We start from the raw sequence: 18,387 nt of genomic DNA on the forward strand, positions 1-18,387 counted from the left end.
CATTGGGTATTTGGTCTCCTTTTCTGGCTTTTTCTTGCACACAAACGATATCACTATCTGTACAGTTAGAGGGTGGGGCTTACTGCCATATTTAGTGCCCCTGCCCAGCTCTGCCATTTTTAGCTTGCTTGTTTCTACTCCCACCTCATCCCTGTCAATCCTGGGACTTCTTTGTACCAGTAATTTTTTTTTCCTTCCTCATTTCCCCCGGTAGTATATTCAAATCCCAGCACTCCTATCTAGTAGTGCTTAGGTAAGGGTAGCCTGACCTGAATGTTGAAAGAAGAGAGTCAAGCTAGAGAGAACCTAAGAAAGAAGGCTTTGTATTTACATGATGCCCCTTTCCCGACTGTCAGACCTCCAAACTGCCCCACAAACTACTCTCTCTGAGGGCAGAAGCAGTTATAGTGCCTACTGTAACAGAACCTCCTTCCTTTCTCAGGGAAGGACACTGATATGCGTCCCTTGTTTTTAATTAGAGAAGTTGTAGGTTTACAGAAAAGTCATGCAGAAAATAGAGTTCCTATATATCCCCCCTCACACACACAAATTTCCCTACTGTTAGCACTGCATTAGTGGGGTAACTTTGTTACAATTGATGAAACAATATTATTTTAATTATATTATTAACTGTAGTCCATAGTTTACATTAGGGTTCATTGTTGGTGTTGTACAGTCCTATGGTTTTTAATAATTTCTATTCTAGTAACATATACAACCTAAAATTTCCTCTTTTAACCTCAGTCAAATGTAAAATTCAGTGCTGTTAATTACAGACACAATGTTGTGCTACCATCACCACCATCAATTACCAAAATTTTTGCATCAACTCAAAACAGAAACTACCAATTAAGCATTAATTCCCCATTCCCTACTCTTACCCTAACCCTGGCAATCTGTATCTAGCTTCTGAAAATGAATTTACTTATAAGTATTTGTCCTTTTGTGTCTGGCTTATTTCACTCAACATGATGTCTTCAGAGTTCGACCATGTTGTTGCATGCATCAGAACTTCATTCCTTTTTGTAGATACATTCCATTTTTTGTATTCCCTTATTTTTGAGCAAGTGATTTGGAATGGTTCTCACATCAGAATCAGAGATCCTCCTTGGCTCTGGATGCATTGGCAACAGAGAGGGTCCCTTTGATGACAGACTGAAAGGCTGGAAGGAGAAGAAGGAGCCAGTGAGTTGAGCCCTAGAGACTGCAAGAGATGGGGCCGTAAGAGGAGAAATCCAAAAAAGCTCCCAAGAGGCATGCCCCTCAGACCAGGAGAGAGGATGTCTGGAAGGGAGAACTCTACCTTGACCGGTGTGACAAGGACCTGGAGAAATGGCTTTTCCTTCTAGGTTCTCTGTCTCTGGTTTTGCTTTGGATCCCAGGTGGTGTTATGGAGGTAAGAGTGTCTCTCCTTCAGCAGGCTAACAGGTCAGATTTAAGAATCAATAAAGCGCAAGTGGGGAATCTAAAGTTAAAATGACAAGGTCCTCAAGGCATTTCAGGCACCTATTTTGAATCACTTTCAGGGTTTTTTTCCCCCCAATTTTTCTTGTTTGAACTTGAATTAAGTAACTCTTTAAGATTCCTACAGTGATCTTTATTTTGTATCTGTCTTGTCCCACTAAACCACAGCCATCATTGCAGAGGGATAACATCCCAGACTAGGAGTTTTTTATGGTCCATGGTCCCTATATTACCAATGCCTTGTGTGGTTCTCAAGAAATGACCCTTTGTAGACTTGAGAGAAGAATGTGGACTCCATGTGAGAAAATGTGGGCTGAGCACTGCTGACTTCCTTGCATTTTCATCCCTTATATTGGCCCTACAAGCGAAGTGTCCTGACTTAGATGGCTTGTGTGAATAGTCTACCCAGGTAAGAGGGTTCTTTAGAATCAGGGGGTCTAGACTTTGTCCCCTGAGGCAGGAAGAAGAGTTGGAGGTGAAGAGAGGGTTGGATTTCCTGTTGGAGTCCAAGCTGCTCCCTCTTTGTATAATTTGTCTTTGGAATCAGTTGATTTCTGGCCGTCTTGGGAAGGGAAGTGGCCAAGTGTCTTTGATTCAGCCCTTTGGGAACACCTAGGACTTGGGAAAGATCTTGGCTCCTGAAAATTAGCTCTGTATTTGACCTCATTTGATGGAGGTGTTACTCCCAGTCCCAAGGATACTCAGTTGGAAGGATTAGTTCTTCATTTTGAGCTTTAGAAGCCGCTTCTCCTTTGTCTTCAGTTAAAAAGGAAGACTTATGAGCCTCAGCTTCTTGTGGACTTAGCTCCGGGAATAAGCTGGCTCCTGGCCCAAGCCCTGAGGGTCCTTGGGGTTCTGTGATACCTTCCAGGGTAAAAGTACTGGCTGGTCTGCTCACCTTGGGGCGGGGGCTTTTGCTTTCTGGAAGGAAGCTGCTCAGAGGTCTATGGGTTAGAAAACATGGTGGTTTCTCAGAGGCTGTGGGGAAGAAGCTTTCTGTCTGAATTGCTGTTAAAGCCAAGGGACCAGATTCCTCAGCTGGAGTTCCAGTTTCTTCCCAGGGACAGATTTCTGTGATGGTGCTCTCTATTTTATTTCCTTCTGGATCTGTGACTTCCCATCGACATACTTCTGTTGTCCTGCTTCCTATATTGCTTGCTTGTTGGGGACTGAATTCGAATTGGTCAGTGTCCAGAGCATCTGGCTGGGGGAAGAGCTCTCCTGAGCCTGTGCCTTCCAGGGGGCAGTCTGCCTCTTGCTCTCTGCTGTGTTTTGCTATTTCTTTTGAAAGATGTTCTTCAGTCCCTCCAGATCCCGCCTTTTGAAGGAACATCTCTCCTTGCCTTTGTGATTCTCTGTCCACCTCCTGTTCTAGTCCCCTTTTCTCTGCTGCTCCTTTATCCACCTCCCAAGAGCAGATCTCTGCTTTCTTAGCAGAGGGAGCCTCTTCTGTTTCCCATGGATGCTCTTCTGCCACCCTGGCCCCCATTCTGTCTGCTGCCTCAGAACGGCCTTTGTTTCTGTCAGAATCTTGTGGACCTGCTTGTGGTGACAGACACCCCCAGTCTTGACTCTCCCAGGGACACACAGCCTCCTGCTTCATGTCTGCCCTCTCTGGCTTTTTCTGAATTGCTGCCTTATCTTTGAGCTCTGATTTTTCTGGGGCTTTCCCCCTCTCCTCTTGGGATTTCCCTTTTCCATCCTGTCTTAACACCTCTTCCTCAGGGTTTCTTTTGCTTGTCTCCCAGGGACAGATTTCAGCCTTGGCGCTGCTGTCAGGTTCATCAGCATCTGGGCTGATAGCGTCCCACGGGCACACCTCAGCGACTCTGTCCTTAACAGTGACCAGTAGGGAGCGGGCTTCAGTTCGGTCTGTACACTGACTGTCAGGATGGGAAGGGGTCATGCTCTCCCACGGACAGACAGATTGCAGCTCATTCCCGTTTTTTTTTTCATTTGCAGTAGTGAATTCTGCTTTTGAAGATGTAGCTTTTTCTCTGGTTATCATGTGTTCCAGGAGGGAGGCCCTCTCTGGGTCTTGTCTCAGATCCCCTTTCTCTGCTGCCTGGTCACTAGCTTCCAAGTAACGCCCCCCTGCCACTTTGCTACTCATGCTGCTGAATAAATCTGAGACCTCCAGGGCTTGAGCAGTGGGTTCCCTCAAGTCCTTGTTCTCCCAAGCGCAAACAGGTTCTTGCTCTTGACTCAGTTTTGCCTCCCATTTTGATATGTCTTCTCCCAGGGAGGTAGCTCTCTCCTTTCCTCGAGTTTTCTCCCTCTCTCCTGCCAAGTCACTCTCCATCTTCTGTTCCAATCCCTTCTCAGTAGCTCCTTCATTCACCTCCCAGGGACAGATTTTGGACTTTTCACTGGCAGGAGCTTCCTCTGCTTCCCAGGGACACACCTCAGCTGGCCTGCATCCCACATGGTCCAGTGCCTGGAATCCAACCTTTGGTCTGTCAGTGCCCAGAGTATCTGAATGTTGAAAGGAGCCCTGTGGATCCAAGCTCTCCCAGGGACAGGCCACCTCCTGCTCTTGAGCTGGCCTCTCTGGCTTTTTTGGAGCAAAAACAGGTATCTTGCTGGGTCCAGTATCTGCAGAAGCCTTATCTGTATTGTTTGCACCTTTCCTAATGGTCTCAACTCCTATAGCCCTTTCTTCCCCTGCTCCAGTACTCACCTCCCAGGGACAGATCTTTGCCCTCTCAAGAGTCAGGGTCTCCTCCACATCCCATGGGCAGATCTCAGCAGTTTTGCTTCCGACACCTTCTGACATCCGGAAACTGGCTTTGGGTTTATCTGTGTCTTGAGGGCCTGGCTGTATAGGGAGACTGCCAGGTTCCACACTCTCCTGGGGACAGACTGCTTCCTGCTTTTGGATCTGCCCCTCAGGCTTTTCTGAAGCACTAGCAACTGTTTCTTTGATTCCTGATTTTCCAGCCATTTTCTTGTCTTTTTGAAATTCTCCTTTTGGATTCTGTCCCAATGTCCAGTTCTCTTTTGTTCTTTCATTTACCTCACAGGGACAGATTTCTGCTTTGGCAGGTGTCGAATCTTTTACCTCTGGCTTGAAATCTTCCCATGGACACACCTGTGTTGCTCTGCTGCCTCCATTGCTTAGGAATTGGTTACCAGTTTTGGATGAAGAATTGTCTAGACATGGGCTTGAGTGTCCAGGGTCTGAGCTCTCCCAGGTACAGACCGACTCCTGCTGTTGACTTAATTTCTGCACTGCTTTCACAGTTTGTTCCCTCATCTTTCCAAAGCTTCCTTTTTTGGAGGCTTTTCCCTTTTCCTGGAGAGGTTCTCTACCTGTCCCCTGACTTAGCCTTCCTTTCCCTATTGTCTCATTATTTAGCTCCCAGGGACAGATTTCTGCTTTCCTGATAGCAGAAGCATCTCCTGCCTCCCGTGGACATTCTTCAGCACCTCTACTTCTCAAATTCCCTGAGGACTCTGGGGTTCCTGGGGCCTGAGTTGAGACTGCTGAGGGGCTCCGGAAATCTGTACTCTCCCACAGACAGAGAGATTCCCAGTCTCCATCCAGTTTCTGTTCTTTCCAAAATGTTGCTTTCTTAGAGGTTTTCTGCTTTTCCTGAGGGACCCCCTTCACCACCTCCTGGGGTGGTTTCCCACTCTCTCCCCCTTCACTTACCTCCCAGGGACAGAGCTCTGCCTTGGTGACATCAGGCTGAAAAGCTACATCCCCAGCCTCCACACTGCCCACTGCTTCAGACCTGCCCTTAGTTCCATCAGAGGTCTGAGGGGTTGACAGAGGGGACAGGCCCCCAGGATCAGTGCTCTCCCAGGGACACACTGCCTCCTGTCCCCTGACCAGCCTCTCTGGCTTTTTCTGAACAATAGCAACCACTTCTTTGGAGTCTGATTTTTCTGGGACTTTCCCCCTCTCTTCTTGGGAGACATCTCGATCCTGTCTTAATGCCTTCCTCTCAGGGGTTCCTTCACTCACCTCCCAGGGGCAGATTTTGGCCTTATTGCTACCATCAGGCTGACACGTTTCTGACTCTGTGACTTCCCAGGGGCATACCTCTGCCACCCTGCAGTCAGCGCTGCCCAGGGGCTGGAGGCCAGCTTTGGGCAGTTCCCGCTGCCCCAAAGGGGCTTCTTTTGTTAGCTCAGCACTGTTGTTCCCAACTGTGCCCTGCCTGACCTGCCTTGGTCTGACAGATCCTGTTTTACCTGCTCTCTCAGCTTTCCCCTCCCATAGACCCTGGGATGTCCTCCTGCTTCTGTCTTCTTGTTCCTTGCTGCCCTCCTGGTGACAGACCCGGAGGATTCTGCTGGTGTGAGCATTCTGTTGGTTCTGGAGGGACTCCTCATCATCGCAGGGGGCAAGGGCAGCCTGCTTACTCACCGCTTGGGGCTGACCTACCCTGGGAGAGCTGGGGGATGCCCCCACCCCCTCTCCTGAAGTTCTGCCCTTCTTCCCCTTCTCAGGACCCTCTTCCCCACTCTCCTTCTCTCTGTATGTGCTCCGAGAACGAGTTAGAGCTTTGATAGCCAGTCCCAGACTATATATGGAACCCTGCTGAACAGGGGCCTTGAGGCTGTGAGATTTAGAGAAGACCTTGGGTCTGTCCTCTTCCACATCATCACCTTCCCCCTGGTGACCCCCACCCTCTGTGTCCGTCTCATTCTCCTTAGCCCCCCTTTTCTCTACTGCAACAGAGATGGCCCTCCAGAGCCTGGCCCGAGCTGGGGCAGGAGAGTGGTTGCCTCTCTCTGGCTCTGAGGAACTTGCTTGGGCCACGTTTTCTTTCCTGACTGGCAGCTCTGCATTCTCCCAGGGGCAAATGTAGGTGAGTAAGCTGGAGCTTTGGGGGGATACTGCGGCTGCTGCTAGGGCAGGGGCTGAGGCTGGGGCTGGAGCTGGCTTCAGAGCTGGAGCCACAGTGGCGGTGGGAGATAGCATCCTTGGCTCTCTCAGACAGGGCCCAGATGGGGCCAAGATGGGCGTGGAGACCTGGTGCCTGACAGGTGGGTGAGGCAGCCTTTGCCCACCCTCCTTGTGAAGCTTCCCAGAGGTGTGGGAGCTGTCCACGCTGCTGCTCTTGGCAGGGGAAGGTGGGGCTGACAGGGGGGCCCCCCCAGCTGGCTCCAGCCTTCTGGCCGATGGCCTCCGCCCCGGGCTCACCAAGGCCTCCCCTGCCTTCCTTTGCTCCTCTCTCTCCCTCGCCTGCTGATAGGTCTCCTCCAGGTAGGCCTGGCTGGCCACGAGCAGGGCCTTTTCCCGGGAGCCAGCCGCGACACTGAGTGACTTCTGCAGGGAGATGGGCCATGCCCTGGGGAGCCGCTCTCCCACCGTCAGGTTGTGGGCACTGGCTGACTTGAAGCCCAGGGCTGGGGGCCCCTCCTCCGACTCCCGGCTCTGGGCTCGTGAGGCCTTCTTGGCCAGCTTCCTCCTCAGCAGAGAGTCCAGGAGAGGTGGGTCCTGTTCCCTGCGGTGGTCGTAGGTGCTGTGGGATTTGCGCAGGGCCGGCGGCCCCTCGGCTTCCTGGAGGCTGGAGCTGAGGAGCCGGCGGCAGGAGGAGCCGGGCAGGCTGCTGCGGCCCAGGGAGCCTGAGTCCCGGGAGTGCTGCCGGGCCAGGGCCTCAGGGAACTCGGCCAGGTACTTCATGAAGGAGCGGCCCAGCCCCTGGTGTGGGCTGCCCCGCTTCTTGGTCAGGTGCGGGTTGTTGACAGTCATTTCCTTGGTCTTGTGCACCTCCAGCTGGGCGTAGAGCTTCTTCAGCTCATCCTGAGGGGAGCAGAGCAGATGTTGGGGCAGGACGGCCTGGGCGCTCCCCGACCCGCAGCTGCATCCTTCTTCCCCCCAGCACTTGTTTAGACCGGTCACCCAAGACCCAGCGCCAGCCAGGTTGTGAGCTGGATCCACTCAGCCCTGAGGACTCAGCATACATTTCTCTGGGGCACTGTGGTATGGTGGTAAATCACTGACTTAGGGGACAGCAAACCTGAGTTCTAGGCTGCTGGCACGTCATGTGACCCGAGGCTCTTTTCTTGATCTCTCTGAGCCTTTCCTTTTCTAAAATAATGGTAACTGGCCAACCCATGTTAGCTTCCTTGAAAGAAATATATTATGCTAATGTAAAGTGCCTCATTGAGGTGTAAATAATGGAATGAAGCTTCAAAAGTCTCTGGATTTCTCCCCAAAGCCAGCAGGGATAGAAGATTGGCTGCTGCTCCAGAAAGTGGAGTGCTAAGGGTTGGCGCTGCTGTGGCGGTGCCCCCCACACTCCCTGGCCTCCTTGCTGGATTGAGGTCTTAGCCTTTCCCAGGGGAACAGAAGGCAGGGCTCAGGGGGTGAAGAGGATACAGCAGGGGAAGATGAGGAATTGGGAGGTGCAGCAGACTCCTTTGTGAGGCTTGTAAACAAGAGGTGGCCCCAGTGGAGATGGAGAGAATGGACAAAACAACTTCCTGAGATTATTCCTACACCTTAAGTTTTATAAAACAGTGGGCTTTGATCACCAGATCTCCTTCCCTACCTCTTGTGTGAGACCCAGGAAGAACTTCCTTTCTCGTTAAATCCTGCCAGGTCCAGGAAAAGAGAAATCCCTGGTGGCCACTGTCCACCTCAACTACCTCAGTCCCACAGCTGGCCTCAGGGTGGCCAACTGTCCTGGTTTGCTGGGGACTGAGGGGTGCCCCAGCCTGCCCCCCATGATGCTCCTGCTGAGCGGGAGTGGAGGACACCAGGGATTAGGGCTCTGCTGTGACATGCATGGCCTGGAACCTCTGGGCTCTGGGCTCTGGGCTCTGGGCTTGTGGGGTCTTTTCACTTGGTGGTGTGTGGCCTCCTTTGACTAGAGTCAGGGGAAGCAGTTTAGGGTGATGGCTGGAGAAGGCAGGTCCTGGAGAGAGGGGAAGCCGGGGAAAGGGGGGACCTGCAGGGGTGCATGGGACAGCAGCGCTCCCTCTGCCAGGTCCTGAAAAGGAGGGAGGAGGGCGGCACGCACCCGAATGTCTCTGGAGTCCAGGCTGCGCTCACTCCAAGCTGAGGCGATGCTGCTGTTGAGGTAGGAGCCCGAGTGCTGCAGGTCCAGTTCTTCCTCGTACACTTCATCCACCATCTCCTCCCGGGGAGGGGCTCCAGGCTTCCGGAACTGGCCAGGCAGGAGCACGGGGGGGGGGGGGCGGGGAGCCTCACCTTGACCCCCTGTCCACTCCTACTCCCACCCACCCTGTGGAATCAGTCTTTACTTAGTGAACCTTCCTCTCCAATTCAGAATTCCGGGGCTACCCCTCATTCTCCCTGATCTGCTATAGCCCAGAGGCCAGGAGTGGGGTCCCAATCCCCTGCCCCCTGCAATTCCTAGCCATGCCCTTCAACTCCACCACCTCTCTCTCTCATAAGACACTACTTCCTAACAGATTTTCAGTGTCTGCCAACTTTCCAGTGGTGATACAAGTACTGCAGCCCAATCTCTTGCCCAGGAACTGGAAGCAGAGAAGGAGGGAGACAGTAGCTTCCTGGTCACCTCCTCTCAGTCTGTTTCTTGCTGAAAGCCCCTGTCACTAGTAGCTCACTCACCCCAACATCTTCTGTCATACTCACACTGACCTGGAGAGGGCACTGCGACGGTGGCGGCACACTACAGTGCCACTTACAAAGGCGCCAGGGTCGGCCTCAGTCGCAGGGATGGGGTGGGAGAGGGTATTGCGCGGTCTCACCTCCAAGAAGGGGGGGTGACCTCACCTTTGGGATGAAGATCAGAGCCAGCGTGGCAGTGACTGTGCTGTGCGTGTGCAAGAAGAAGAGGAGGAGGGTCCAGTCCGGGTGCAGGGAGGGAGCCAGGGCAAACCTGAGGGTGGGGTGGGAGGGGGGTGGTTAGCTGCTGGTGGGAGTGGCCTCTTCTGCCTCACTTGTCTCACTGGCTCTTCTCCCCAGCTCCAGCCCTGCGTCTCCCTGGAGGTGCTCCTCACTTTCTCTGCTCTCTCTAGGATGTCAGTCCTACCTCAAGGCTCAAATGAGTTCCCATCTCCAAGAAGCCCTCCTAGGGTTCACCTTCTCTGGCTGCTTATAGCACCACAGCTCTGTGGGTTGATTCTGCCTCCCCCACATGGCCAGGTCCTTATGGATACAGCACAAAGCAGGGGGAAGAAGGCAAGGACAACTGAGCATGTGTGGAGGGGTGCGATGGGGATGTCAGATTGGTGGCTTTAGGAATAGGGGAGGAATTAGGAGTGGGATGTGCTTCCTCTCCTTGGGTGTTAGGACCCCTCACCTGCGGGAGATGTGGGGTGCCAGAAGAGTATCTGTGATGCAGGAAAAGAGCTACAGGTGGGGGGACTCACCTTGCTGCGGCATAGCAAAGTTGCAAGGATGGCCATGGGAAGGGGGTACCCTCACCTGGGCAAGGTGAGGGGTGGTATTAGGGTGGGAGGAGGCATGAGTGGGTGGGTCTGTCCTCACCTGGCAGTGTGGAAGGTGGCAGAGAGCAGCAGCTCATTGTGCAGGGCAATGCCCATGTAGCGTGGCTCATGGAAGGCCGAGGGTACAGCCCGGGTGGCGTAGCACAGGAAGCTGCCCCAACACAGGAGGAGCAACTCAGCTGTGGGGAAGTGAGGAGGGAGTCAGGCACCATCTCAGCGGTCATACCACCCCTTTCTCTGTAGGACATGCTGCGGGGAGACTGGGCCAAGAACCAGGGGTCTGGGGACACGGCAGGAGGAGCAGGGCAGGAAGGGAGGACCCCTCAGGTGCAGAGGTGGTGGCCAGAGTGAAGTGGGCTCAGCAAAAGCAGCTCACCCACAACCATGATGTAGTCCCAGCGGTCATGGTGACAGAGGTAGAAGTGGCGGCCAGTGGGAGTGTGGCCTCGGGTCACCAGGGGCGTGTGCTGAATGCCTCCCTCCAGGACCCCTGCCGTCCACACCACCAGGAAGCCCAGCACAAGCAGCAGGAACAGGACTAGACGCTGCAGCATCCGCCCGCTGCTCAAGTGGGGTCCCCTCTGGACCGTTCGAGACAGAAACAGCTGGAGCACTCTACAGGGTTAGAGTGTGTACGTACACTGGATTGGGCAGGGGGACCAGGGCCAGGGGCCAGGGGCATCGCCTCTCCATCCATTGCTTCCCTTCTCTCACACACCTGTCCCTTCCAGGGTTCACTGCCTCCTCTCACCCCCAAAAACAATTGCATGGAGAAGAGGAATATTGCGCTGGGGGCAGGCCTTGGGGGCACAGGTCTTGGCAAAGGTCTAACTTTGAAGAACCCCATTCTCTGAATGAGCTTGGTGGCCTGGGGTGAGCTGCTTGGGAGCAGGGTCTGTCCCAGGCCCTACCTATAAAGCTTGAGTATAATGGTGCCATAGACAATGGCAAAACCCAGCAGGCGGAACCAGCGGAGAGCGATGCAGTGGAATACACTGGGCTTGAAGTACAGGATGAAGACCTGGGGGTGGGGAGAAAAAAATAGCTGCTCTCCTCTGTTCCCCTGCTGTGTGCTGGGCCTCAGGCTAAGCACTTCACTGTCAGTCCCCCCAAGAGTCCTGCAGTAGAGGTGTTATCGCCTCTGTTCTGCAGAGGAGCAGCTTAAGTATCAGAGAAGTCAGGAAACTTATTCTAGGTCACACAGTGAGTCATAGAGCTGTTTGAAGCCCACGGCTGGCTCCAGAGCTGACTAAAGCAACCTGCCATTTTTGGTAGGAGTAGGGGGAATTGAGGGTCTCTGAATCCCTCCCAAGAGGGCAGAGAGGAAGAGGGTTTCTGAGGGTCTGGAGAGTGCCAGGTTGGGGCCGTGGGGGATCCTGGGAGGTAAGGCTGGCCTCTGACTCACAGGGAAGTAGAGCAGCAGGGATCCAAAAAGGATGATTTCCAGAAGGACAACTCCAGACGCGCGGATCCTCTGTGAACCCAGGAGAGAGAGGCACGTGAGCAGGGCAGCGGGAGGACGGAGCCTGGGCAATGGTGTGGGAGGGTCTCTGACCTCTTTAGGGGTCACTTAGTGGCTCTGGGGCTAAGGCTTCACCCTGTAATTAGCCCCGCCCTGTCCATCATCACCATGCCCCCACCCCCACCCCAGGCTCTCAGCTTCGCTGGGCCTAAGTCTGACCAAGGCCAAGGTGGCCAAGGTTTCCCATAGCTCCCCACCGCCCCACCCATGCCCACCCTGGGCCCTGCTGCAGGACTGTGTTCAAATCAGAGGTTGTGGGAGCTAACTCATGCATGCGTCCAAGCTTTGGGTCACACTGCTCCCTTGTCTAGAATATGATACCCACTTCTCTACCTGATAACCCCCCAGTAAACCTCCAAGCCTGGCTCCAAAAAGTCTTTCCCACCCCATCTCAGGCAGGACAACCAGGTCCCTTCTCTGAGCTCCCACAGCAATGGACCACACCTCATCCTAGCCCCTGTCTCATGTGCTGTCATTTTATGTACTCATGCCTCCTCCCTCCATTGAACTGGGAGCTCCACAAGGTTCAAGATCACTTCCCCTAGTGCCCAGACAATGTTTTGCACAGAGTAGATGACCAACAAAGCATTTGCTGAATCAAGTTCAATGCCTTCATTTTACAGATGAGGAAGCAGGTCTAAGGCAGAGAGTTCATTGCCTTATGTCATGTAGTGGGTTAGATTGAGAATTAAGATCATAACCCATTTCTTAGGTAATCTTAGGTAGCCTCTTAGGTTGATGCTAAGACCTGAGACAGGCATGGCCGGTGTGCAGGAGATAGATGTGGGCGTCCTTGCCTTGCTCTGGCGGCAGCGGTAGGAGACCAGCATGCTCAGGAAGACCACCAACATGCAGCAGGCCTGGCAGGTCAGCACTGCCGCCCGCAGCACAGGGGCCTCCTCCACCAGGCACGGTGTGGCATCCGTGCATGTGGTGCAGCCTTCGGGACATGGCTGGCACCTCAGCAGCCTCCCTTGCGGGGACCTCAATTGCCCGGTAAGCTGGGTGGCCCTCTCCTCTAACCCTGTAAAGAACAAGATGGATATGGGGAGAGGGGAATGACTGAGACATCCTAAGACCCCAGCCTTTTCAGCTCAAGGTCACCACACACCCCTTCCCTGCCCTTCTGTATTCTGTGGCCCCTGGAATGGGGTTGGGAGGGGGAGCAATGAGGAAGAAGTGGGTATTCCCTGGGGAGGGTGGGGTGACAGAGGTGATCCTGGCTAGGGCTCATTGGAAGGTCAACTTATATCAGATTGGCATGGTGTGGGCTCATTCTCAAAAGGTACACACACCCCCAAACTGGACCCTGCCTGCCTGTCCTGCTCCCCACCTTCTGCCCTTGCCCTGCAAGCTTCCTCCCAGTTTCTCACCCTGACCCTGCCTTTCTTCTCCGGAAGCGCCCCGTCCACCCAGCCCGAACAGCACCTGCCTGGCCCTCGCCACGGTTACATACCCCCAGAGCGGCTTGCCCCGTAGAAGCCAGGCCGGCAGCGGCAGAGGTAGCGGCCAAGAACAAAGCCCTGACTCTCCAGGGGAACACACTGTGAGGACAACACATATGATATGTATTTATAGGGGGACTTTCCCTGGAAGATCTTTTCCTCTTAGGAAGAGATGGAGGGCCCATCTAACTCCCTGTCTGTGGCAACTGGGTCCACCCTAGGGAAGCCCACGTACTCCTTGGGAAGCCTTCCCTCTATGGAAACCCCACTCCACCCCCTCCATTGCCTCCCTTCTCAAAGAGACTCCAAGCAAAGGGTATGGTGATGGATCACCCTTTTGTTCAGACTGGCAGCGACAGGAGCCTCACAGGTCCCACTTCCCAGTGCCCAGCTGTGCTCTAGGAAGGTGCTGGGAGGAGACGGGAGTCAGGGAGAGCGCCGAGCCCACCCACACCCTGTGTGCTGATATCCTGCTTCAAAGGTCTTCCATCAGCTGCTCTCTTGGACACACAGGTGGGTTGAAAAGGCCCCCATGGAGGAGCAGCTTCCTCTGTCAGGGGCCATCTGGCTTTGGCATAGGACTACTTTCTCCAGCCTGAATGCCAGGCTAATGCCATGCTGGCGGGATGCCAAACCCAGCCCTTCAGGCCACCTCCACTCATTGATGCTTGCCCAGCAGGGAACGGAGCATGCCTCAAAGCCAGGTGGGGAAGATGGGCTCATGAATGAGGTCAGATCTGCTGTGGGGTGTGGTAGGCAACAGACTTCAGTGGGGCAAAGGGAGGGGTTCACTTTGGGGGATTCCATATTCAGCCCCTGACATCACCTAGAAGGATTAGAGGTTGGGGCTTATGTAATTGTGGCCCAGCTTCCCCTGTTCATACTCTCTTCCTGCCACACAATCAGACAAATGTATACCCAAAGAAATGAATGTGGCTGGGTCAAAAAGCAAACTGCACAACGGGAGCCCCTCTCCATCCCTCTGCTTTGAGTTCCAAACACATGTGTCCTGGAAAACAGTAGAACCACCTGTGTACAAAGAATGAGTATGCCCAAGGCCACCCCACTTCCCAGCAGGCTGTAGAGCTCACTCTTGCTTCAGTACAGCTCAGGAATAAGCATGAACTCAGTGCAAATGTGGAGCAGATTAGTTCACTGGCCTCCCAGTTTCCCACTGCTGGGCTTGCAGAAGTGCCAGCCATTGTCCTCCATCACTCCTGATTCATCCACACCCACAACTTTGACTCTGCCTGCATCTGGCCTGAGTTCCATCACCTTCACCAGTCCCAGAGCTCTTCAGACGTCTTCTTTGGCTAGATTCCTGCCACACCCCAACTGGCAATTTCATTTATTTCAATAAACACCAGTGGAACATTTGTTGAGCTCTTTTGACATGTAGAATGTGGCCCAGGGCAAGTAAAGGGGATGAGGTTCAGGAGTGGCCCTGGGGAGGGATCCTGGAGCACTGAGCACCAGGAAGGAGAGCAGACAGGGGACACACTGAGATTTTAGAGAAAAGGAGAGGTGGCTATCTGGAGGCATGGGGGGTGAGGGGAGAAGGGGAGAGGGTAGGCTATAAGTAGCCTCACATTCAGAAATCCCAGTATCTCACCTCTGCCAATCACTAGAGACTTCCATGAAGTCTTGAGAGGCTGGATTGGCTTTGTCATCTGCTCCTGGGAGCCAGGTGATGGCAGTGATGGAAAAAAGTGAAGGAAACGGGACCCTTGTTTACCAATTCCAATCCTTCTTATCCTTACCTGGGTACTGTTGAGATCACACAGGTGTGTGTTAGAGAACCAGCCTGGGCCACTGGCACACTGATTGATGTCCACATTCTGAAGAGCCACGTCCATCTGCACCTGCCCCCTAGGGCAGTGAAGTAGCAGTTAGGGGCACAGTGAAGGAGGCCAAGGGGGATGCATGTCTTTGGGCACCAGCCCATGGGGCAATGCAAGCTTTGCAAACTTTAGTACAGCAGCTGCAGCATGTTGGGAAAAGGGGCACAGATGCCTTCCATTTCTCCAGTTCAAATAACCCTTACTGTCTCTGGGCAAAAATTTTCCTCCCTCGAGGTTGCTCCCCCCATCCCTCAGGTTTCCAACATCCTATCATTTCCTAGTTTCTATCAATGGGTAGAGGGAGGGGGCATGTCAAAACATGTGGGAACTGGGGCTCTGATGATCTGTCTGAAGGGGGTTTTTGCACTTCCCCACTGCTTGTACACACACACACACACACAAACACATATACAACTCAGCTATTAACCATCCCCTCACTCTGCCCAAGCCAGGTCTGAACTGATCACAGCAAAGGAGGTATGGAATGGAGAAGCCCTGTTTCTGGTGCAGTAGCCTCTCAGCCCTGCTCTGGTCTAAGTGGGAAGAGAGCTAGCAAGGAGCCAGGCTGCCTGCCAGGAGGAGGGGTCCCTGCTGGGGACAATGAATGGGGACACAATAGCTGGAAAAGCAATGCTGATTGTTGAATACCTTGCAGTACTGTGTCCACTTGCTGCCCCCTTCCCAATAGGGTTCCCAATCCCCTACTTTACTCTGGTTGAGGTTGGAGATCAGTTGTTTGAGGAGTGTGAGGCTCCTGGATCAGAACAGGCAGGGGAGTGGGCCCTGAGTGAGGTAAGAGTATGGCCATTGGCAGTGACCCTTGGAACTCAGCCAATTCCTGGACAGGAAGTTCCAAACCCTCTCTCCTCCCCTCCCCAAGGATCTCCCTTTCCCTGTGGAAGCCTTCACTTAGAGCGCTTGATCATTAGGCAACAGCAGGTTTAAATCCTGAAGTGCCCACCTGAGAAGACTGGATTGTTACTATCAAGCCCCTCCTGCCTCTTATACCCACTGCTTAGAGCTGGGGGCCAAGACCCATGCCCACACATCTGTGCCCACCCATCTGTGCCCACACATATGTGTATTCTAAACATGTATATGCACATGCTCATAGACATTCATTCATACGCTCAAACACATAAATACAAATAGACACCCAGATAAATACATATAAATGGCTTGATTCTTATAACAGTATGTACCCTCACACCTGTATGTGTTAACACATAGTCACAGATTCCCAGAGCTGAGTGCACATGCACACAGCTGAATGCAAGTACACACATCTGTGACCCCCAGACATACACATGTGCATGCCTAATGGTCCATACACAGCTGGGTGTACTTGTGCCCCCCATATACCCACATTCTCACAAATGCATTGAATCCCTCTTACCTGACCTCTGGGCTGAGGTCTGGTTTGAGTCCATAGAAGGTGGCCGAGAGTGTGATAAGCCAGCCAGGACGGAGCCGGCCCTCCTGGCATTCCAGGAAGGGAAGAGACAGCCTCACGTGCTGCATGTCCCCCAGATATCCATCTCCCCGTAGCCACTTGGGGCTGTCGAGGCTCCCTAGGTCATTGGTCAGCACCCGCTTCTGCAGGGCAGAGATATCTAGGTCCCCAGACAGGCTATCCTCTTGCACCCTGTCCCCAGACAATTCCTGCAGGATGGTCTCCTCTCCCATCCGGGTGGCCTGCAGGGCCAGCTGCAGGTGACTGGCCCCTGGTGGGGGGTTAAAGGTCAGCAAGGCCCGGTATGCCCTTGGGTCCCCCTCAGCTACACTGCGGACAAGGGCCTGGTACCATTCCACGTCCTCCTCCACACTGGACTCGCGGATGTCGTTGGCTTGCAGAAGCATGTTGAGGAAGTTGGCAGCCTGGGCAAGGGTGCCTGCTGCCCTCTGAAGGGTTGGGGGGAGCTCTGGTCTGGCTCCTGCCCCCTGGGCTTCATAATGCTCACTGCAATTAGCCCCCGACAGCCGCTGGGCATCCCCAGAGTAGAGAAAAGCCAGGGCTGCCTCAGCTCCCTCGGGGGGCACCCACGAGGGATCAGGTTCCGACTTGACCTGGGAGGACAGAGAGGGCAGAGAGCGGAGGGGCCGCGGGGCCCCCAACGCCCAGCCACAGAGGAAGCAATAGCCCAGCAGCCCCCACACAGGAGGGGACATCCTGGAGACCATCCTCGGGGCAGCTCTCAGGAGAGTCGGGGAAGAGGCTGGCCGCAGTCCCGGAGCTGCCTGACCCCCTGCCGCCACCTATCCTGGCTTTTCCTCTCCCTCTCTCCTGCTCTCTCTCTTACGCTGGCGCTGTTTTGCCTGTTTTTATTTCTAACGTCATCAGCTGACTTCTGGATGTAGCCCGAGGGCCCTGCCCCCTCCTCTCTCAGTGTGCCCGCCCATCTCAAACCCTCTTAATTCCCGGCACACCACTCTCCCCTCCCCCTCTTATCCAGCATCCAGGCTCCCTCCACCCCCACCCCACATCTGTTCCAGAGAGAGAGATGGAGGGGAGAGGAAGGGACCAGGCACGCTGCCTCTATTTCCTACCCTCCACCCTTTGCTTCATTAGGAGAGATGGGCAAATCCGGGATGGGGTGCCATAGCAACCACAGATGAGCTTGTGCCCCTCTCTCCACCCCTCTGCTCCGCTCAGTCTCCTGGCAGCAAGTGCGACGGGCAGGATAAAGGGCCAAGCTGCGTCTCCTGGCGATCTGCTCTGGCTGCCTGCGCCCCACTGACACTGTGTTGCCCAACTGGAATTTGAGATTGGGGAGGGTGAGGGTAGGACAGAGAGCCTGATATAACCATAAACAACCCTTGTACAGAGAGTGGCAGTTTATAATGTATTTTTCATGTGCATTATCTCAATGAATCTTACCCATAATCGAGTATGGGGAATATTCTTATCCCCATTTCACAGGTGGAGACACTGAGCTCAGAGACACACCCAAGATTGCACTTTGTATTGAGAACCAAACCCACAACTCTGACTTCCCTATTCTGCCCAAACAAACCACCATCCTGTTATTCAACCTCAGGAACCATAATAAAGCTTCATCATAGAGTAACTCAAGGCCCAGAGAGGCGAACGGCCTTCGCTAGGAAGACACTGTCGCTGTCGTTGGTAACAGGGCTGAGCCTCCACCCAGCTCTCCCCCTCCCTCCCAGTCTTCCTTCTCCAGCACCAGAGTTAACCCCAGCAGGAGTGATGGGGTGGGGTGGGGATGCGGAGGCAGGGAGGAGAGAGTGAACAACCTTGGCCTCTGCTGCTTCTTTCTCCTTCATTTCATCACCCTAAGTCTTGTCTTCTCCTTTCTTTCTTCATGTAAACTGGGCCCAGCCTCTTGCTCTTCCCAGTTTTCTCACCGTCCATACCCCACTAGCCTTCCCTCTGTTGGACACAGTAACTGTCTGAGCACCTGCAACAACCTCCTCGGATCCAGAAGGGTGTGGAACCTTGGGGTTGCTTTCCTCTCCCTCCCTTTTCCATCACCTTTCCATTGCTGATGTGAGCACCAGGCCCCCAGGCCCCCAGGAGGTCCAACCCCACTTCTCCCTTTTCCTTTGTCAGAACCTCCTCCTTGGCAGGCTCTCTTGGCTTCTCCAGCCCTTCTAACATGCACCCCTCTGGGATGCCTTAAATGTTTGACATCACATTTGCCCGGTGTTCTTGGGAAAGGGATGGGTGGTAGTTGCTAAAATCTCCTCTTGCTTGAGT

General features: G+C 53.8%; 1 protein-coding gene across 1 annotated transcript; it reads right to left on the minus strand.

Moving 5' to 3' along the window:
- Nucleotides 1–758: 758 nt before the first annotated feature.
- On the minus strand, nt 759–16,838 carry GPR179 (G protein-coupled receptor 179). The gene is made up of 11 exons (XM_037810352.1): nt 16,066–16,838; nt 14,589–14,697; nt 12,840–12,927; nt 12,181–12,407; nt 11,267–11,335; nt 10,773–10,882; nt 10,238–10,476; nt 9,902–10,040; nt 9,185–9,290; nt 8,445–8,591; nt 759–7,222 (listed from the first exon to the last, which is right to left on the minus strand). Exons 1-11 carry the CDS (start codon nt 16,836–16,838, stop codon nt 2,144–2,146), a joined length of 7,086 nt encoding a protein of 2,361 aa, XP_037666280.1. The 3' UTR covers nt 759–2,143.
- Between the last annotated feature and the right edge of the window lie 1,549 nt (nt 16,839–18,387).

Source organism: Choloepus didactylus, chromosome 18 (assembly GCF_015220235.1).
Source record: "Choloepus didactylus isolate mChoDid1 chromosome 18, mChoDid1.pri, whole genome shotgun sequence".
Classification (NCBI taxonomy): domain Eukaryota; kingdom Metazoa; phylum Chordata; class Mammalia; order Pilosa; family Megalonychidae; genus Choloepus; species Choloepus didactylus.